Source organism: Schistocerca cancellata, chromosome 2 (assembly GCF_023864275.1).
Source record: "Schistocerca cancellata isolate TAMUIC-IGC-003103 chromosome 2, iqSchCanc2.1, whole genome shotgun sequence".
Taxonomy (NCBI): Eukaryota; Metazoa; Arthropoda; class Insecta; order Orthoptera; family Acrididae; genus Schistocerca; species Schistocerca cancellata.
In genome coordinates, this window is record NC_064627.1 from 133,566,678 (window position 1) to 133,589,596 (window position 22,919).

Consider the following 22,919-nt stretch of genomic DNA (forward strand, 5'->3'; position numbering starts at 1 on the left):
ACATTACGACCCTCTTCAACTGTCTACGATCTCTCTCAGTCAACAGACGAGGTCGGCCCATACTGTTTTGTGCTGTACGTGTCCCTTCACGTTTCTACCTCACTATCACATCGGAAACAGTGGACCTAGGAATGTTTAGGAGTATGGAAATCTCGCGTACAGAGGTATGATACAAGTGACACCCAATCAGCTGACCACGTTCAAAGTCTGTGAGTTCCGTCGAACACCCCATTCTGCTGTCTGACGATTTCTAATGACTACTGAGGTCGTTGATATGGAGTACCTGGAAGTAGGTGGCAGCGCAATGCACCTAATATGAAAAACGTATGTTTTTGAGGGTATCCGGATACTTTTGATCACGTAGTGTATGTTGTCTTGAAATGGTTGTCTTATAAATGGATGTGTTTTTTTAGCACATATCCTTGATATTCAGCTATTCTACCAAGAATATAAACTGACTTGACAAAAGTCGTGGGACACTTCCTAATATACACTCCTCGAAATTGGAATAAGAACACCGTGAATTCATTGTCCCAGGAAGGGGAAACTTTATTGACACATTCCTGGGGTCAGATACATCACATGATCACACTGACAGAACCACAGGCACATAGACACAGGCAACAGAGCATGCACAATGTCGGCACTAGTACAGTGTATATCCACCTTTCGCAGCAATGCAGGCTGCTATTCTCCCATGGAGACGATCGTAGAGATGCTGGATGTAGTCCTGTGGAACGGCTTGCCATGCCATTTCCACCTGGCGCTTCAGTTGGACCAGCGTTCGTGCTGGACGTGCAGACCGCGTGAGACGACGCTTCATCCAGTCCCAAACATGCTCAATGGGGGACAGATCCGGAGATCTTGCTGGCCAGGGTAGTTGACTTACACCTTCTAGAGCACGTTGGGTGGCACGGGATACATGCAGACGTGCATTGTCCTGTTGGAACAGCAAGTTCCCTTGCCGGTCTAGGAATGGTAGAACGATGGGTTCGATGACGGTTTGGATGTACCGTGCACTATTCAGTGTCCCCTCGACGATCACCAGTGGTGTACGGCCAGTGTAGGAGATCGCTCCCCACACCATGATGCCGGGTGTTGGCCCTGTGTGCCTCGGTCGTATGCAGTCCTGATTGTGGCGATCACCTGCACGGCGCCAAACACGCATACGACCATCATTGGCAGCAAGGCAGAAGCGACTCTCATCGCTGAAGACGACACGTCTCCATTCGTCCCTCCATTCACGCCTGTCGCGACACCACTGGAGGCGGGCTGCACGATGTTGGGGCGTGAGCGGAAGACGGCCTAACGGTGTGCGGGACCGTAGCCCAGCTTCATGGAGACGGTTGCGAATGGTCCTCGCCGATACCCCAGGAGCAACAGTGTCCCTAATTTGCTGGGAAGTGGCGGTACGGTCCCCTACGGCACTGCGTAGGATCCTACGGTCTTGGCGTGCATCCGTGCGTCGCTGCGGTCCGGTCCCAGGTCGACGGGCACGTGCACCTTCCGCCGACCACTGGCGACAACACCGATGTACTGTGGAGACCTCACGCCCCACGTGTTGAGCAATTCGGCGGTACGTCCACCCGGCCTCCCGCATGCCCACTATACGCCCTCGCTCAAAGTCCGTCAACTGCACATACGGTTCACGTCCACACTGTCGCGGCATGCTACCAGTGTTAAAGACTGCGATGGAGCTCCGTATGCCACGGCAAACTGGCTGACACTGACGGCGGCGGTGCACAAATGCTGCGCAGCTAGCGCCATTCGACGGCCAACACCGCGGTTCCTGGTGTGTCCGCTGTGCCGTGCGTGTGATCATTGCTTGTACAGCCCTCTCGCAGTGTCCGGAGCAAGTATGGTGGGTCTGACACACCGGTGTCAATGTGTTCTTTTTTCCATTTCCAGGAGTGTAGTTTCGCCTCCTTTTGTCCAGCGTAGTGTAGCATCTCGACATGGCATGGAGTCAAGTCGCTGAAAGTCCCCTGCAGAATTACTGAACCACGGTACATCTATAGCCACCCATAAATGCGAAAATATTGCCGGTGCAGGATTCGTGCACGTGACGATTATGTCCCATAAATGGGTTATGAGATTCATGATGGGCAATCTGGGTAGCCAGATCATTCATTCGAACTGTTCAGAATGTACTTGAAACCGATCGGGTACAACTGTGGCCCGGTGAAATGGTGTATTGTCGTCCATAAAAACTCCATCGTTGTTTAGGATCATGAAATCCATGAATGACTGCAAATCATCCCCAAGTAGTCGAACATAATCATTTTAAGTCAATGGTCGGTATGGTTGGACCAGAGGTCCCTGTTCCTCACAAGTAAACACAGCCCACACTATGGAGCCATGACCAGGTTGCACACTTCCTTGTTGACGTCTTGTATCCAAGGCCTCTTTGTCTCAGAGCCACACGCGAACACTACCATCAGCTCTTACCAACTGAGATCGCATCTCATATCACCAGGCCACGGTTTTGCAGTCGTCTAGGGTGCAACCGATATGGTTACTAGCCCAGGAGAGGCGCTGCCGGCAATGTCAGCTTTTAGCAAGGGCACTCGCGTCGGTCGTCTGCTGCCATAGCACATTAACGCCAGATTTGGCCACACTCTCCTAACGGATACATTCGTCAAACGTTCCACTTTTTCATTTGCAGTTCAATGTGATATTCATATACCTCTGGATGTTTAGATATTTGGAGTGTGCGTTTAATGACTCACGTATTGCAGTTCTGTTGATAATGTTACGTTCTTAAGTAACATTGGACAGTAGATGTCTTGCTATATTCCTTACTGATACGCTCGTAATGATACGGCGTCACCCAGCATCTAGCAGTTGCACTTCCTGCCGTTGTAACCAGAGGGCACGCGACGCGGCAAGAGACAATTTCAAGGCTGTGCGCGAGTGTGAAAGGGACAGTTAACTGTTGGAAGACGTCGGGCGAGGAAGTCTGAGAGCAGCCGTGGCCACGTGAAAGCGGCCACGCCCATGTTGACGCTGACAGGCGTGAACTGTCTAGAATCGGCGAGAGATGGGCACAAGTTACCCCGGAGCACGCGGCGTGTTGTTGTCGGCTTGGAAAGTCGTGGCGCGGGGGAACAATTATAGCATCGTCCTGTGAATACGTGGTCACTACCTTAATCCTCTCAGTCCGTTCGAATAAATGACTAGCTTCCGTTTATAACTGTTGTAAATGTATGTATGTTATGCTGAGCTCAAAGGGGACAACTGATCGTGCATCAGCGAAATAGCGACTGTTCATGGTAGCTTATTCTTTAACTTGTGTAATGAATTGTACTGTTTGGACCTTGGCATTGCATTGCGGAATATGTTAATTTCTACTCTCTTAATGTACCAGTGTATGGGTTTCCATACATGTACTGTGAATACTGAACTGTAGTCATACTTCCTATCACGTTTGGGCTTTAGTGTGAGCAGCGAAGACAGCCACGTTTTCTGTTAAGAGTTTATCATTGGACAGTGAATCGTGTGGTGTTTATTAACGAGTCAGTTACTTGGAAGTTCATGTGCAGTAACGTATCGTAAGGATGCTCTTTCGATACATGCATAGTTACTTTTCCACGCCATGGCGTGTGTATTTATATTTTTTTCTTTTGTTGTAGTGTTCTCAGTTGCTATTATTACGAACTATATTAAGCTGGCAGGGGATTTTGTTCCATCTGCTGTTCCTGATCATGTTGTATCCGCCACTGGTCAGACACTGGTATTGTGAACATCCTGCCATGCAATAATTTGTCTTTGATAAAAGTTTGCTAGTGTAAGAAATAATTTTAAACGAAATTTTTTATGTTCAGCTTGTGTTTCTATTGTAATGTTCCAGTAAAAGACTGCTCTCAGTATTTTTATGCCGTTGTTATACTTAACTGTCAACTGTTGTACAGTTTAGTAAATTATGACTGGGTTTGGTTAAAGTAACTATGTCACTTTTGTTCTTGAATATTATGTTGGATGGTGAACCAACCATTGTACAAGTAAATTCAAATAATTCAGCAACACTTGACAATCTGTTTGTTGTAAATTTTCATGGACATTTTGCCGTATTGAAGTTGTTTAATTAAACCGAATATCCTTCCCTGTAAACACCTCTGAAAACCAACCACGTTCTAGTTGCTTAAGTAAGTAGTGGAGGGTAGGTAAATAAGATTTTGAAACCTTTGGTCGTTGTTCAAAACCCTTTGTTTTATAACTCATAGACTGTGTAAAACCTGTCAGTTGTTTGTTAAATTGTATCTTTATAGCTGAGTTTAGTTTCGGGTAAATTTTTAAAGGCCCGTGGCCGTTGCTGTTCTGAATATTTTAAGTACAAATATCAGTTTACATAGTTTACTCTTATGTTCTAAGCACCAACATACGTTGTATGTGGAACTGATGTTAGTAAATAAAATTGTTTAATGTTGTTTGATGAGTCTGGCCCAGTGACTTTCCAAACCCAGATCCTTGTATCCTACAAGCATCTGCCACTGAACAGTTCAAGTATTTTACCGAATATGACTTCATTATATTCAAAATTATTAGGTTTAATTATTGATCTCCTTGTGACGTGTGAGGTTTATTTTCAGTTTCTTGAAGCTTGGTTGATGACACTTGTACTTCATTACAGAAATGAATTAGGACTTTTGCACTTATTTTTTTATACTTTTGGTTGGTTTATGACTTCTTGTATTTCACTACAGGAACGAATAATGACTTACATAACTGATTTTAGCGTATTTTTTCTGCTCATATATTGTTAGATAGTGACTTCTTTTCAAGACATGGCTCGGAATCTTGAACCTATTTACTGTAACTCTCCTGCCTTTGGATAGTAATACATTTTGAAACATGTGATTTTACTAGGTTATACTTGACTTCAGTTCGTGCTTTATCTCTGTATGTTTTATTAGAGCCCAATTTTTTGCATTATGTTTGTATGGCATTATATAAAAAGAATCTGACCGCTTAGTATATGTATTTCTGAGAAAGTTGGGAAAAACCTACGTTGAACGTGGCCCTTTCGCTGTTGTATTTTTATACGAACTTATGACATAATATTAGATAGAAATGGTTCTGTGTTACTATTCACTTGCATAGTCTTTGTCTGTATGATCTTTGGTCTGTTAACCTGTAGGCTCCTTCTATGTATTTGACAACCAGTGTATCGCCGGTCAGTGTATGACACACACATACACACACACACACATACACACACACACACACACACACACACACACATACACACATTGCTGTATTACTGAGAACTTATGATTGTTGTTTTATGCATTATGACTTTGTTGAAGAATTGTTTCGGATCTGAAGACATGTGTGACATGTGATGTCATGACTGTGATCTTTCGTAAGTATCTGAGGTCGGAAAATTTCATAGTACCTCATATTACGCTTTCTTCTGTTTTGTAGTGGTACAGCTAATATGATAATGGTCAGTGACATAACCGGACGTAAGAACTATTACAAGACAGCATTGTGTCACGTAGTTCCAAGTATATAGAAGCTGTTAATGTCAACTGAAAAAAAAATTAGAAATAATATTGTGACACTTAATGTAAATATTGTGCGTGGTTTTTTTGTGTGTTGTGTATGTGTTGCATTTTTTATGAGTGATGCAGACAGTTTAGATGTGGAAAGACGTGGAAATACTGTAAGTTACACCACTAATACTTATATTTGACAGGTATTTTATATTCTTAGTAGACAATTTATCAATTCAGATATATATTGAAGAAGTTTCGTATTTTTAATAAATATTTCAAACAATTAAGATGTGGAAACACTGTAAGTCATAACAGCAAAATATCTTTACGCATATTTGGTAGGCATTTTACGTCTATTGTTGGTAGACAATGTATCATGTGAGATAACAATGATATAAAAATGTATTTGAGAAGTATGTGCCTTTATAGATGTTAATATCGGTCTCTCCTCAAGGACTTCATTCGCAATTTTTATTTATCTTATCAACTATTCACACTAGGAGCTTCAGAGACGACTATCACTTATTGCATGAGAAGTAATAAAACAATAAATCATATAAGATAGTAAAACAGGAATAATTATCTGGTTAGCCTGTAGATATCCATATCTCGTACCATGAAGCGTAAGCATGCAGTTGTAATTTCATAACTTAAAGTGATCATTGCTACTTGTGTGTGTGTGTGTGTGTGTGTGTGTGTGTGGTTCAAAAAAATGGCTCTGAGCACTATGGGACTTAAAATCTGTGGTCATCAGTCCCCTAGAACTTAGAACTACTTAAACCTAACTAACCTATGGACATAACACACATCCATGCCCGAGGCAGGATTCGAACCTTCGACTGTAGCAGTCACATGGTTCCAGACTGAAGCGCCTAGAACGCACAGCCACAACGGCCGGCCGTGTGTAGATTTGTGTGTACTTTGCTGATGATGCTTATGTTCAGATATTTTAGACATGTAAATACTGGAAGTTACACCAGTATGGTCGATATCCTTAGGTAAATAATTCGGATACTCTTTAACATGGCGCCAATTATCATAGTTCAGGTCATTTTGATGCTTTGGAAGATGGACAAGAAGTTGCTCTGGGAGTACATACTGGTTGGCTATTTTGTTTAATGGCTGGTGAAATATTACACTGTGATTGGACTTTTCTCTTAATGACCACTAAAATATTTGGTTGTGACTGGAGAAGAGGAGTTGGAGCGAGGTGTTAGGAGAAGGAGATGGAGGAGTATGATGACATCAAACATTGATAGGCAAAGGTTAATGACTTGCCCCTGCTTGTGGGCAACCTGCACAGTGATGTCATTGGCACAGTACATATAGTTGTGCTGGAAGTGTCACTGCTATACTACTCATGACATTCACAAGGTCATAGCATGTGTCAGATCGGCATGAGTCAAGTCTGCAAGCAGCGACACAGATGAATATTTTTTGGGAACTATTTCATGATGCTTAAGGTGCCATTCGTCAAATTAGCGAGTCTGACAGAAGGGTTCCAAAGTATCAAGACTCAATCAGGAAAAGTGTGGTGCCACCGCCAGACACCACACTTGCTAGGTGGTAGCTTTTAAATCGGCCGCGGTCCGCTACTATACGACGAACCTGCGTGTCGCCACTGTCAGTGATGGCAGACCGAGCGCCGCCACACGGCAGGTCTAGTGAGACATACTAGCACTCGCCCCAGTTGACAAATACGCTCTCATTTGCCAAGACGACAGTTAGCATAGCCTTCAGCTACGTCATTTGCTACGCCCTAGCAAGGCGCCATAGCATTTGATAATTAATATTGTGAAGCCTGTACAGTAACAAGAGCGATGTTCTACAATTGTCAATTGACGTTAAGTATTCTACCAGTTACTCTTGTTTTGCTAGTCTTATTTCTCTGACCTGTTCCAGACCTCACGCCAGCCTGCGTGAGCTTAATCGCGTGCCTTTCGGCTTCCTCCAAACCCCGTGAATTGGCTCCTGCCAATCCACAACAAAAAGTGCACTTGCTCGAATAGCATACAAGCCTTTATATCAGATTTCAAAGATTTAGATGCATTTGCGACGACTTTTAGAGTCCAGTTTCGAGTACTGATAAGCGGCAGACAACCATCTAAATCACTTCCAGTTACTTTTGGACATAGTAGGTGGGAGACAACTTCAGTATTATGCTCTTTCACACTTTATAATTAACCTATGTGATAAACCGACTCATATTAAATGTTTTGCTTTCTTATCAGATACGAGAGGAAGTAGGGGCGCAGATCAAGGAGTGAAACACATCTAGTACGAAAGACGAGGTTTTATTGACTGCATTGCACAGCGTTTGTCGTTTTCACGCCCCAAACCGCCTTCATGCCACGGTCGCGACGTCTTCTTGGCGCCTGTGCATGACGACGATGTTCTGGAAGCGCGCGTTAGGCAGGTCTTCAAACTCGAACCCGCGGATGGGCCTGTCGAAGGGGAATCCCAGCGGCCGGGAGTCCTTCACGGCGGCGTAGAACTCGTCACGCAGCGGCCGCTCGACCGGGCTGACGATGACGAAGGCGCTGAGCGGCATGCCCGCGGGAGTCCCGCGCGGCAGCACCAGGCGCTGGGGGAATCCCCAGTAGTAGCGCGACTCGCCGGACACCACCTTCTCCTCTCCCTTGACGCCCGCCAGGGTGCGCGCGTACAGCTCACCAAAGCCGGGGCTCTCAGCGCCTACCATGGCGTTCTGCCGGGAGCTGCGCACGATCACGTTCTCTCCGGCTTGCACTGCGAAACGGATGCACAAGTATTGTTAATCGCATTTAGGCACGCTGTGCGTCCAAAAAGCGACTAGTGCTAAAAGTACATTGAAGTGACAAAAGTCATGGGGTAGCTATATATACAATGGCAGTGCTATCGCACAGAAAAGGTATGAAATGGTGGTACACTGTCGGAGCAGTCATTTGTCCTTCGGTGATTCATGTGAAAAGGTTACTGACATTATTATGGCTGCATGACAGGAATTAACAGACTTTGGAAGCAGAATCGAATTGGAGCTAGAAGCACGGAAGTCGTTGTGGCAATTCATTGTTCCGAGACACAATACAGCTCACCAGGGCAACCCAGTGGCGACCGCCTTCACGTAACAAACGAGAACAGCAACATTTGCGAAGATTTGTCAGTGCTAACAGAAATCAATGTAGGACGTACGGCAAACGTACCACTTAGGACAGTGCGGCGAAATTTGGCGCTAATGGCATAGACCCAAGTTGTCAATCAGGAATTGTGCAAGCTGATGGTGGTTCCATAATGGTGCGGGCTGTGTCTCATGGAAATGACTGAGTTCTCTGGTCCAGCCATACAGATTATTTATGTAAATGGTTATGTTCGGCTACTTGGAGATGATTCGCAGCCATTCATAGATTTCATATTTCCAAAAAAAAGAGGGAACTTTTATGGAGGACAGTGGGCCGTTTCACTGGGCCACAATACCACACGACTGGTTTGAAGAACATTCTGGACAATTCGAGTGAATAATTTGGCCACCCAGATGGCCCGACATGAATCCCATCGAACATTTATGTGACATAATCGAGAGATCAGTTCTTGTACAAAATCCTCTACAGGCTATACTTTCGCAATTATGGATGAATATATAGGTATTATGGCTCAATATTTCTACAGCGTCCATGCCGCTTCGAGTTCCCGTACTATGCCAGCCAAAAGGAGGGACGACACGATATTGGAAGGTATCCCAAGACTTTCGGCGTCTCAGTGTACTGGGTCCTGTGGTCTTTTCATTGTACATAAATGACGTGTCATTGGCTTTGTCCTATTGGAAATACCAAATGTACGCTGATCTTCAGTCGAATCTCATGGAAAAACCTATAAACCTGACGGGAGCTACCGACAATCTCAGTGCCGATGTGTGCGCATTATTGAACTGGGCGCAGGATGTAGTGTTAAAGCTCAATCCACCAAAAACCCAAGCGGAACTTGTAGGTCATCCTACACTCATTAGCCCGAAATATCTGGAATCTCTACTTTGATTAACCCTAAATGGGACAAATGGCAACTTCACTGCCTCAGCAAAGAGTCTAGGGGCAATAATAAATGAAAACATAACTTGGACTGAGCACGTAAGTCTAATCTCCAAGAAGGCATCAGCAACTGTCCAAGTCCAACAAAAATATAATAAGCTCTATCATCTTGGTTTGAAAAAGAAACTTGTACGAACACGTAAACCTTCTGTTATTGATTATAGCGCTGTTATCCTTCAAGGCCTTGTCATAAAAGCTCGCGGCCCCTGGAACTGGTCATGAACGCCTATGTTCGCCATTGTGAGATGTTCGACTCTTTGATGACATTTACCGTCATATCCACAGCTATCGTGCTGCATTCAGACAAGCGCAGAGATTTCCATACCCTCTGTCTTCTCTATCTTATCAGCTAACACTGTCCCTCATATCACTCATCAACCTTAACTTCTTTGTCTGAACAACCCGGCAGAAACACCCTTTCCAATCGGGGCAAAATGCTTCCTGTTCCGCTCCAGCATTCAGCCACCTTCTCGAATTTATTTTCAGAAGCAGGAACTCGACTCTGGAATAACCTCCCGCATTATGTTAGAGAACTAAATAACGTCTCTACCCTCAGAAAACAGGTAACGACACATCTATTAAAGCAACATTAAGGATTACCATTGTCCCTGTACGCACTCGTTACCCTTGTGCATCCCTCCTTCTAGCTTGATCGTCGTCATATCCCACAATTCTTAGCCCATGCAGTCTCCTTAAATTTCCCTTTCCTGCTGTATCAGAAATGATCTATTTTGAACATCTCTAAATTTTTCTTACATCTGCCACTATCATTATTGTTATTAGCGTCACAATTATGTCATTATTACTGATATTATTATTATTACTATTATTTGTTGCAGCTCTAGTAGAACAACTAATGTCGGTGTTGACTTTGATAATTCATGGTCAGTATAAATTACTCACAGTGCTACTTCAGAGACTCAGATCACTTTAATACTTCCTGTCAGCTTAAAATTGATATTTCTAGGGTAACTATGATGTAATAGATACTGTATGTGTGAAACCCTGGTCAATGTAAGAATGAGTCAGATGGCCGTAATCAGATCAGGTGAAACAAAGAAGACAGTAAAAATAAAAGATTCGAGCTGTGAGAAAAGACGAATGTCGTGAATGCGATATCAAGTTGAAGTATCCACATACGCAGGAAATGAGCGTAGGGGAGCAAATGCAGAAAATCTGCACTGTTGTCTAGGCAAGATGTAAGTGAAGGTGATTTTCTGCTGCCTTCCTCCTGTCTATTACGGTGTGTCTGTATGTACAGTGGAGTAATGAGGTTGTGTTGTGATGGATGACGGGAAGGGAACCGGTGAAACTCGTTGCCGGCACAGAACCTACTCCTTTTCTAACAGCACTAAGGGGACCGCCGTCAGAGTGTCACATTCTCTCATCTCATGAGACACTACGGAGAGCTAGCGAATTTAATCCGGGAGACTGGCGCAAAGACTGGCGATCAGGTACTTCACGCCATCATCTCTCCTCCCACTGCAATCCAAATACTGGCAGTGAAAATTCGAACTGGTTCCTCCGATCTGAGTGTCTCAAGACATATGTACGTTACAGATTTAGAATACGGAGACAGTTATGAGAGTGATACACCCATGTCTTATTAATGTTGATAAGGCCTTCTTATATGAGCGTTCAGACACTCTTACCTGCACTATAGGTGACATAACCACACTGGACAAAAAGTTATTGACCCTGAGGAGAGTGACACAAGCCTTGGGCGAAGCAGACAGCCCACAAGTCCCGTCAAGTGCGTCAGATGTAGCTGAAGCTAGTCGTTGGCAGTTATACCCTGTAGAACTACTAGACTGTAGTGACGTTGACTGCTACATGTCACCCGTTTCCCAAATACTCAATAACGTTTTCTCTCCCATTAAGATCGGGTGACAAAGAGGGTCAGTCGACTTGCTATGGACTATCTGGGTATTCTTCAAACCAGGAATGTACGCATGCAGCCATGTGAACCAGGCTGTCATCATCTCAGAAGAGGGGAATGTCCACGGCATACTCATAATGTCAATGTAGAAGAAAGGGCAACATTTGATGACTGACAATGCCGAAACATATCTCCTGGTTCATGTTCTCAATACCCTGGATAAAAATAGTCCAAGTCATGCTACAACAAGCACCCTCATCAGAACTTCTACACTCAGTGGGCTAAGCAGGTCATTGGGCCTACCAGCACTTACTCATTTTCTCACATACTCTCGACTGTTGTAGATGCTAAGCATACAATGGTGATGATGATGATGAGGTCCCATACTCCGAGGAGCGTAGGGAACGATGCAGGAGACCCGCACCCCTGCCGGGATGGTTCCTTTGAAAGGGCACGGCCGATTTCCTTCCCAATCCTTCCCTAACCCGAGCTTGCGCTCCGTCTCTAATGACCTCGTTGTCGACGGGACGTTAAACACTAACCGCCACCACCAGACCCGCACCCCCGAACTAGGCAAGGTCCTAGCGGAGGTGGTTTGCCACTGCCTTCCTCCGACCGTAATGATGATGAAGACGACAAAACAACACCCAGTCATCTCGAGGGAGGGAAAATCCCTGACCCGGTCGGGAATAGAGCCCGGGACCCCGTGCGCGGGAAGCGAGAACGCTACCGCAATGAATACTTCGGATATTAATCGGTGGTGCAATGAAAATGGATAGCTGGCGGTATCTTTAAGGAGCCGTTAAAGAGCACCCAGGAGTTTACTGTTACTTATACACAGTAAGGAATAGGTTATGAATAAGATATGTCTGTTATCTTACGTGTGTATGGGAAGACGTCCATCATGACGTAGTAGTTCTTCCTCTCCTCCAAGGTGTACTCTCGACCATAAGCGTCGAAGCGCGGTCCGTAGAAAACGCGCACGATGGCGTCCACCTGCTTGTCGCTCGTGACCTTAATGTGGTAGTTGAACGGTTTGTGGTTGAGGCGAGGCTGGCGGACCACCACGTAGCTTTTGTCGTAAGCCTCTCCAACGACGTTGCTGACGTCGATGTCGAACTCGTCAAAGAACGTGACCAGTTTGTCGAAAGTGACGGAATCGACCTTCACGCCAGGCATCGCTAGCTGAAATACCATTTGGACACTTTAATATCTGCTCTATCTGTACGCTGCTCTATTTCGTAGCGTCTGCTTCATATACTTACTTCTTGGTGCGTGTATGGTGCCAGTTGGTTCTTGTAATGCTCGAAAATGGACAGCATCCGTTTCGCAATTCTGTAGTACAGGGGGTCCCTCAACATGGTCTCCGGCTTCTCGAGAACGCTCGGCTCGACCTGCAAATTCACACGTGTGTGATAAAATCATCGCGATATTTTCATTGACAGCCAACGAGTAAAACTGTTAATACTTACGCCGTATTCGTGCTCTGGGTCGGAGATGTGACCGAAGATGGAAATGAGCCCTCTGTACAAAGAGCCGTAGAATTCCTTGTGGACGGATGATGCGCTGCCCTCGATTACGTTTCCGATCATTTCAGTGGCGTCCTTACCCCTCACGGTATGCATGTCGGCCTTCTCCTGTTTCATTCAAAATATGGTTCAATTTTAGTCAAAACCTGTAGATTTTAGCTTAAAACGTTTGGCAACATAAGAAAAAAATTGAGCTCACGTCGAAGAAAAATCCAAGATCGATGGCAGATCGGATCCTCCTTTCATAGTTCTCGATTTCCTCGACGTAGAAGGAGTCAACATCCCTTGGAATCACGCCTTCAGGACGAGCAGGGGTCTCCAATCCGCTCTGCAGCCGAATCTCTGGGTAATAACCAACCTGCAAAACATAATGATATGTTCTCTGTATCACTATTACCTGTCATGAAATATTTCAACAGTTGTGATAAAATATAAGGAATTATGTAATGCAGCTATATAGCAGACAAAGAGCTTCGTTACTAGCTACAAAGTCTTTCGTGATAGAGTTGTTCATTTTGTACTAAAACTCATTAAAACCATTTGCTTGAATTGTTGTCTAGCGATCCGAAAAGCAGGTTTTCCTGGACACCCCACAATTTGACGACGACTAGGCGGGATTTAACAGCTCTTCTGTCCATTTTGCTTGCAAATAGATTTGTTTTTGGAGATGGTCCACCTTGAGCAAAACACAATTTAGATTTAGATTCCCCAGTCATGTTTCAGCATCATCAGTGGGCTTTTTATTATCTTTCTTGTTAGTACGTGCTGTGGATTCCAAGGTTTTTATGTTATTTATCGCAGTCGTTTTAATTCACAGTCCGTCATTTTTTTCTGGTTTATTACAGTTTGTAAACAGTGACAGTGAAAGTTAGTTAGTGCAAGCCTTCACAGTGAAGATAAGGGTGAAACCAGAAAAAATTCCGAACTATGAAATAAAACAATAAATAACATAAAAAGTCAGGAAGTCCACAGTATGTAGTAACAAGAAAGATACTAAGAACCCCCACTGATGATGCTGAAACTTAAGCGAAACATGTCTGGGAAATAAAAATTAATATTCTGTTTTGCTCGAGGCGGACCCTCTCCAAAAACAAGTCTGCAAGGAAATGCGTTATCCGCAGCCTAGGGGCTTGTTTCCAGAACGACGTTTCACTCTGAAGCGCAGTGAAAGTGCGTTTTTTTTCTTTATTGAGTTTCGATTTCCCCCCGAAGGGGCCGGGCTGGCAGCAGCTTAGTATGCCGCTCTTCATCCTACAGACTTTGTTTTAAAAATATGAAGAAATAATAAAAACAGGCGATAAAATCGGAGACTTAAATGGTAACATGGCAGAAAAATCGCGGAACTTAAATCATAGAACAAAGGGATGATGATGCTAATAAAAATACATATGAAGCAGACAGGTAAAATAATAGACAGGCAATTAAAAAACACGGCGACTCTGGTTTCTGTTCGCAAAAGACATAAAATTCACACCCAGCGACAGCATGGTTTCTGTTCGCAACACTTGGGAAGGACGAACAACACTGAACATTCACTTGAACACTGCACTAAAAAGCTGGCAAATATGACACACCACAACCGAGAGCAGGTGGTGGGAAACTGGACAGATAATGGGAAAATAAAAGGGGGTAAAGAGAGGAAAAACTAAGGGGGGGAGGACGGGGGAATGAAAGTTCCTTCTGGAAATAATCCCCTTGGCTATTGCTTAGTTAGCAACGGAACACAGCCAGCAACACACGCTACGATTAATTTGGCGGTTCGACGCCGGTAACGGCTGTTTATTCTTAATTGTGGCTGCTGTCTGTACTTCTTTGTAACAATTATCCAGTATTTTTAAACAGCCTCAGTTCCATTACTTCAATTTTCGACCATTTTTTTGCGAGATCTTACCTCCACGGGCTTGTAGTAGTCGACTGGGGCGACCTCTGGCAGCTTGTGCGACAACCTCTCCAGGTAGTAGCGGGCCAGCAGCTGCCGCAGCGTGAAGTAGAAGGTCTCGCCTTTGCGCGGTATGTCGTACTTCAGCCAGAACGGGAACCGGTAGTGCATGTAGGCGAAGAACGAGTTGAGGCCGACGTCCTCGGTGAAGTACGACAGCACGTCGTCAGTCTTGCGGGGCGCTGGATAGCCCGTGTAGTTGGACACTATGACGTAGGGCTTGTCCTTGGTGCCAGCGAAGCCTGCACAGGTAACACTGCCCATTACGATTTCTCAGGCATCTATCAGCTCTTTGGAATGGACGATTACACGAAAAAATATTTTGAAGTATACAGGACACGTTAACATTTAATTCCACGTGCCTTCTAACGGAGAACTGTGTTAAGAAACATCGCACTGCTACCTACCGATCGTAGCTGTTATTGTGTTAAGGGCCGAAATTTTCGTAGTTATTTGTACATCAAGCTGTAGGTGGAATGAATAAAAAGCAGCGTAAGTGTAAGGGAAGAAAGACTCAAGGATAAGCTTGAAGGTATATTACTGTACCGTCCCACAGCAGCAGTGACGAACATTAGCTGTTAAATTCTATGGAAGTCATTGCATGGGATAGCATCCGAACAACAACTTGTACATAGATGTCATTCTTTCCCCACAAAAATAATTTTTATCATTTCGAAACAGCAAATCACATGACCGATCTTATAAACAAATTTTCATAAGAACTAGCTGCTGGACAAGTGTTTTCACATTTATCGAGAGAAGAACAGTGCATGGTGGACAGATATGGCACGAGGCGAGGTGACTGTGTCAGAACATTCCCTCGTCTCGAATTAAAGTTACAGCTTTATCTGGTTTTCTTCTGTAACCGTTGCATTCTCTCTAGTATGCAGCAGTACGAAAATTTATCCACTGCAACGTGACGAGCCACTGCAGGTGTAGCTACTGTGCGTATACATCTACATCTACATCTACGTGATTACTCTGCTATTCACAATAAAGTGTCTGGCAGAGGGTTCAATGAACCACCTTCAAGCTGTCTCTCTACCGTTCCACTCTCGAACGGCCCGCGGGAAAAACGAGCACTTCAATTTTTCTGTGCGAGTCCTCATTTCTCTTATTTTATCGTGATGATGGTTTCTCCCTATGTATGTGGGTGCCAACATAATCTTTTCAAAATCGGACGAGAAAACTGGTGATTGAAATTTCACGAGAAGATCCCGCCGCAACGAAAACGGCCTTTATTTTAATGATTGCCACTCCAATTCACGTATCGTGTCTGTGGCACTATGTCCCCTATTTCGCGATAATACAAAACTAGCTGCCCTTCTTTGTACTTTTTCGTTGTCATCCGACAGTCCCACCTGATGCGGATCCGACACCGCGCAGCAATACTCCAGAATAGAGCGGACACATGTGGTGTAAGCACTCTCTTTAGTAGACCTGTTGCAACTTTCAAGTGTTCTAAGAATGAATCGTAGTCTTTGGTTTGCTCTACCCCCATTATTATCTACGTGATCGTTCCAATTTAGGTTATTTATGATTGTAATCCCTAAGTATTTAGTTGAATTTACAGCCTTCAGGTTTGTGTGAGTAATCACGTAATCGAAATTTGGCAGATCTCTTTTAGTACTCATGTGAATAACTTCACACCTTTCTTTATTCACCGTCAGTTGCCACTTTTCGCACCGTAGAGATATCTTATCTAAATCATTTTGCAATTCGGTTTGGTCATTGGATGACTTTACAAGAAGGTAAATGACAGCTTCATCTGCAAACCATCTAAGAGGGCTACTCAGATTGTCTCCTTTGTCGTTAATATAGATCAGGAACAATAGAGGGCCTATAACACTTCGTTGGGGAAGCCGGATGTTGCTTTTGTTTTACTCGATGACTTTCTATTGTAGGAATCATTATATTTATTGTAATTATATGAGAAAGAATGGTTACAAACCGAGCAATCATCTATTGCTACGAAATGTGACCTTTCTGACAGGAAATCACAAATCCAGTCACACAACTGAGGTGATATTCCATAGGCGGGCAGTTTGGCTAGAAGAACGGTGTCGAAAGCCTTCTGGAAATCTAAAAATATGGAATCAGTTTGACATCCCCTGTCGATATAACGAGCTAGTTGTGTTTCACAAGAACGATATTTTCTGAATCAGTGCTAACTACATGTCAATAAATCGTTTTATTCGAGGTAATTCATAATGTTCGAACACAGAATATGTTCCAAAACCCTACTGCAATAATAGTGCATCATTAACTGGCGTGTGTCATCGTCGAGCAGGATAGCAAGTTACTGGTGCTATCGTGGCCCCATGAGAAATGTTCTTGTTTTGTACAGAAAACTCAACTCACATTTCCGCCAATCCGACCGAGCAATAGGAGGCTTCCAGACCCGTTGACATTCAAAGTCCCAATTATTGTGACAGCTGGGAGGCTGGTTTCTCTACATCGTTGGTGTTAGACTCTGGTCTTACTTTGGCACTTAGGGGTGAAGTTGTTTACTGAACTAAACATTCAAAATCAGTTGGAAAATTTTCATCTGGAGTAGGTTGGGATGTTACTCCTTCCTTTGGATGAGACACGTCTCATTGTATAGTTTCAGCAATTTTATGGGTTTGCAGTTCTGAATGTATCATTGAATTTGGTACTATTTTAGCTACGCCCATCCGTAAAACAGAAAAACCCGCGAACTCTTTTTCCTGTGCTTCTGTCCACGACTGGCGCATTCTACCCGGAACTCTACAGAATTCGGCACCCTACTGTATTTAAGATGAAGCCGAAACACTTTGCTTAGTCACCTTCGTCACTTTGCCCTCGTAAGTCACCTTATATGGTCAGTTTCCCTCTGCTAAACAGTGGAGGCTCCCATTTTCAGCCAGTTATCCTTGTCTCTTTTTGTTTATCATTTAGTCATGTCACTTTCTTTCCCCGCCACTTCATTACATATGACCTCTCACATTTCTTGTTCTCTGTCGGTCTTTCTTCCCTCACGTCCACTGGTGTCAGTGTCCTCCATACGAACCTTCGGGCCACACCAAAGTCAGCAATTCACATCGATAACACAGTCGTTAGCGATGTCTTGCTGCAGTCCGCACCTATGAATGGGCCAGCTGAAGAAGACACACTATCTTTCTTAGCACAGCAGCACCCTCGCACGGGGGTTAGTACAAAGCGGAGCATGGAAGTGCTCTGCCGATTTCGTGACCTCAGCTGAAACAGTCAACATTGTCGAGTAGGACTAAAGAGTTATTCAAGTCTCAGACGGAAATGTACTTCTGTAAATGTTGGACACTGTACTTGAAGAGAACACTTTGTTGATTAGTGTACCAAATGAGCCTTTCATCGTCAATGACAATTGTAAAGTATCACGCAGTGTTGCGGCAAAGGAGTGTATCAAGTTAAGTAAAGCGCTTTATCATTCGCGTAGTAAAGTAAAGTAATATTTCATCTCTTGTAGTTAAGATGAGCAATCTTCCAGAGCAACCAAAGAAACGACAGTTACGACCAGATGATTGTAGTTCGCCTGGTCTTATCAGTTTTGATGAACTGTGTTCTCTTCTGTTATAGCTCCCACTGTTTCCATTACTTATTGTAGGTGTTGCTTGCCGTATTAGGCGTAAGACGTATTGTAACATGTGTGTCGTAACGAATATAATGTAAGATACTTAGATAGGTGTAAAGAGGGCCTGATGGCCGTAGTCTAACCAGCATTAACAAACAAACAAAAATCGAATATTTGGGAACCAGGGTGCCCTTTCCACTTTCAAAAAAATAGAAAAAATCAGTGCCCTAGGGGGCTGTCTAACTCGGTAGACCTGGTGGTGGTAACGCCCAACCACTAGGTCGCTTACCTTGGAAGCGTGCGTCGTACGCCTTCTGGATGGCGTCGGACTTGACGAAGAGCTGGGGATAGATTTCGTAGGGGGGCGGCAGGGTGATGTTCCTGGTATCCTCGCGATGCAACACGGCGACCGTGAAGGCGTACACGAACTGGCCCGCGTTCATGTGCTCCCTCATCCACACGGCCGTCTGCAATAAACAGGCAATTGACGGGATTCAGTGGCAGCCCGGCGTACGATACGCTTAGCTTTCGCTCAAAAGACCAGTGTTCAGTACCTTGTAGAAGGTGTCAAAGTCCTTAGCGTAGAACAAGACGTCGAAAATGCTGATGACTTGATACGTGTCGAACTTGTAGAACGGGGAGAAGGCCTCTCCGCGTTGTTTCGAGTAACCGTATTTATAGTACTTCAGGAATTTTTCCACCACTTCTGGTTTCTGTCGAGAAAGATAGTGAACGGATTAGATACGACAAATATAATGGACTTTAATAATCGTTACAAATAGTTTATGAGGGAGAGAAAGTGGCATACCACGTATTTGTCAATGTTTTCCTCTAGCTTGTAGCTTTGCGCTATGCTCTTCAGTTCTTCATCGAAAATGGGCCGGTCCAGTAGGTACAGTAGGTTGTAGATTTTTTGCTGCTTTACCAGAAGTTCCTGGTCGGCTGAAAAATTAAAATGAAACAGATGTAAAGTGCAACGTTTCCGAAAGTATTCTATTCAGCTAATAATTGCGTTCCAGTCGGTTTCTATTGTTTGAGCAAGTATTAAAGATCTATACATCTTTCCTTCCATTTTAAACCCTAATTACAGGGAAGCTGATCAAAGGAGCTACAAGAATAAAACCCCAAACACATCAAAGAAACTTTGTTTTATGTTATGATATATTAGCAAGAAGCGACCAGAGAAGGTAAGTTCTGCACTAGGAACATTTCTAGAGGAAGTAGGTCCCTGTTTAATGTGTGACTAACTTGGGACGTTCAAATCGTTGATTAGTAACTCATTTCTGTGGTTTATCCACGCCCACAAAAAAAGCCAATCATAACAGGAAAAAGATCACGACTGTTTCCATTTCCTGTCTTTCCGAACTGCCTTAATGACCCATGTCTGAAAACCATAATTGCTGTAACACCATGACTTGGACATTAGAGGAGGAACTATTTTCTTAGTGCTAAGAGGTGTCCAGCTTTAGCGAAGGCGGAAGAACACTATTGCTCACAGAATAATGGAACAAATACACAGACATTTTGTGCAACTTAAAATTTCAAAATAAATTTAATGATGTTTGCTGATTTCCAGATAATTCTATGTTAGTTAGTGTCACCTTCCGGGACAGAATTAAGATGAATTATGGAGGTGCACTACAAAGAAAAATTTACATAATGTCGGACGAATATAAAAAAAATGGAAATGAGCTATGGCATCGTTGGCCGGAAGTCGCATCCGGTGAAGTTGGGGCGCCAAGTGCAAGTCTTATTTCAGCCGACCTGGACTATTTTTCGGCCAATGCTAAGAAATTTGTGGAGCAAACCACAGATTTATACCAATTGTAATTGAAAGAACTTCAATAAATTTATTTATCAAGTGATAATCTAAGGAGTTAGTCAAAATGTATAACATTAGAATGTCAGCCACATTGGGCAACTTGTGCGCCGCTGACGAGGACGAAATAACGATGAGGATAACACAACACGCAGTGCCCGAACGGGGTAAGCCTCCAACCCGGCCGGGAATCGGGCCCGGGCGATCTTGCGTGGGAGTTGAGCACTTTACCGCCCAGCTAAGAAGGCGGACATTAATTTCAAAATGGGCTTGGAATAAATAAAGATTGTGGGTAAAAACACATTTCACGTATTAGTGGAAGGTATAAAGGTGGAAAACCTAGATGGATTGATGGCATCTGCGGCGCTACAGGCAGCGATCGAGAATAATGTGACTGGATTCCAAACGAGTGGGAAGTACCCAGTATCTAAGGGGACGAAGTAATTTGAACAATGAAAATGGATGAAATTCTGAAAAACGCCATAATGGTCTAGGGAGCAGTCAAACAAACTCAAAGATTCACAGACATTATTTCTATGGACCAGAAGCGAGAGTGAATTGTTAGATTTACTGGCCAGTCTTCTTTTGCAGAGCGTGGACAAATTTGCTCTAAAATAGTAGATAGGGAAGGATCACAGACGAAAAATCATGTGCCAGACATAAAATGTTGGGAAAGATGGAAGAGAAAGTAAAAATGTTGCATTAGTGGATGAAAAAGATTACTCAAGATACTGGAAAAAATTGTACGATATAGAGAAGAGAAGAAACCAGTCTCTATGATATGAAAGAAGCATATTGTGTAAATGGAACGAGGATTACGTAAATAAAGGAGAAGAAATAGAAGTGTTTGTAAAGTGGTGCTACAGCACTAAAAACCTTGTGGAAGACAAAGTGGAAAATGAATAGATAAATCAAGGTATAGGCTACGTAAAAATACGTGAGAAGTTGTCATGAGAAAGAGGACAGTTCATTTGATATGTAGTAAACGGTAGGTAACTTGACACTGGAAAGAAAGGTAGGACAGACGTTAGCAAATAGTTGCCGATCTTGTTTACAAAGATGAAAATACGATCACAAGATAGGAAGAGGTAGAAGAAGGCCTCAATCAGTCGACGGGCTAATGACTATAAAAAGAAGTATCCCGAAAATGCTCACCATACACAACTATTTATTCCATTTTTTATTGGTTTTTATGTCTATCAGGCTATACGTATTATTTTCCACTACCAGCAGTCTAAGTCAAAAGGCTTCGTTCTCAGGCATATGTTGTGGTAATTACCGAACTATATGACTAACAATGAAGCCTTTTGGTTTTGAAAGCACCTAAAATTGGACATAGTATAGTAATGAGAAGCGATTAGATCAATTTCTTTCTTCGCTGTAAGAAATCTGTCAGCTGACATTGCCGTCTCTTGGATCGAGCCACTCACCATACTTCTCTGGTACAACTGGGGCGGCCAGAGCCACCAGCAGCGACAAGATGGCGAGGGTGGATGTCCTCATGTTGCCTGCCGAGGAGTACGCTTTCGCCACGTTTCGGGGGTCCCTATATAGTGCGGCCGACTGAAGGTGAGCGATTACCCTGGCCGGGTTATCTGGACTCCTGCGCGCACTGACCTGCCCCTGCGGGCACTGACCGCGGTGCAGACTTTCGCGAGGTCTGCGTGTCGCCTGTCGTGGCCTTCAGAAGCGGTGCAGTTCGATGGCCTCCCAGAAAGATATTCATTTTTGCAGCAAGCTTCTGAGCATTTCAGTATCGTCAACGAGCTACGTCAATTACAATAAATAAAAAAATTGTTAAGTGTAAGATTGGTCGTTACTTGTGTACCTATGATTGTATCGTAGGTGGTTAGCATGAAATAATTCAAAAACATACGTATGCAACCGAATGTGATACAAAGCATAAGGCGGTCTCTTCCCACTTTCAAGTTATTTTTTATTCCTGCCGGTTACTTAGTATTTGTAAGTAGCCTGTTTAGGTTTTTATGTTGGTAACGCCGCGTAGCGCTCTGTATGAAAATCACTGACTGTCCTGTGTGCAGTCTGTGGCTTGTTGGCATTGTTGGAATATTCGCTATTGTAGTGTTCAAATGGTTAAAATGGCTCTGAGCACTATGGGACTCAACTGCTGAGGTCATTAGTCCTCTAGAACTTAGAACTAGTTAAACCTAACTAACCTAAGGACATCACACACATCCATGCCCGAGGCAGGATTCGAACCTGCGACCGTAGCGGTCTCGCGGTTCCAGACTGCAGCGCCAGAACCGCACGGCCACTCCGGCCGGCGCTATTGTAGTGAGCTTATACAACTTTACACATCGCTACACTATTTCTCTAACACAGAATTACAAAGCTATCTGATCATTTAACTGAGAGAGACAAACATTTTTTTACTACTTAAGTAATACATGCTTAAGCAATTACACAGTTGGATATCTTCACACCTAAGAAATTGTATTTTGTTTGTACTTTGTGAATTGCTCATATTTTTTCGGAACCATTGTGATACTATGAGAGGTTTGAATGATGTATTTGGTATGGGATGATGATTTTTAAAGTACGTTTGAGGTAGATGACACTATTGCAACGAGCAGAGAATTTTTTTTTTTGGGTATTGAAATTA

The 22,919-nt window shown here is 43.7% G+C and overlaps 1 protein-coding gene across 1 annotated transcript; it reads right to left on the reverse strand.

The window, feature by feature from the left end:
• Positions 1-7,776: 7,776 nt before the first annotated feature.
• On the reverse strand, positions 7,777-21,873 carry LOC126161400 (hexamerin-like). Its single transcript, XM_049917177.1, has 10 exons — positions 21,727-21,873; positions 19,286-19,419; positions 19,032-19,190; positions 18,767-18,944; positions 14,859-15,148; positions 13,167-13,325; positions 12,911-13,075; positions 12,704-12,832; positions 12,320-12,623; positions 7,777-8,246 (listed from the first exon to the last, which is right to left on the reverse strand). The coding sequence occupies exons 1-10, from the start codon at positions 21,797-21,799 to the stop codon at positions 7,843-7,845; spliced, it is 1,995 nt and encodes a 664-aa protein (XP_049773134.1). The 5' UTR covers positions 21,800-21,873; the 3' UTR covers positions 7,777-7,842.
• Between the last annotated feature and the right edge of the window lie 1,046 nt (positions 21,874-22,919).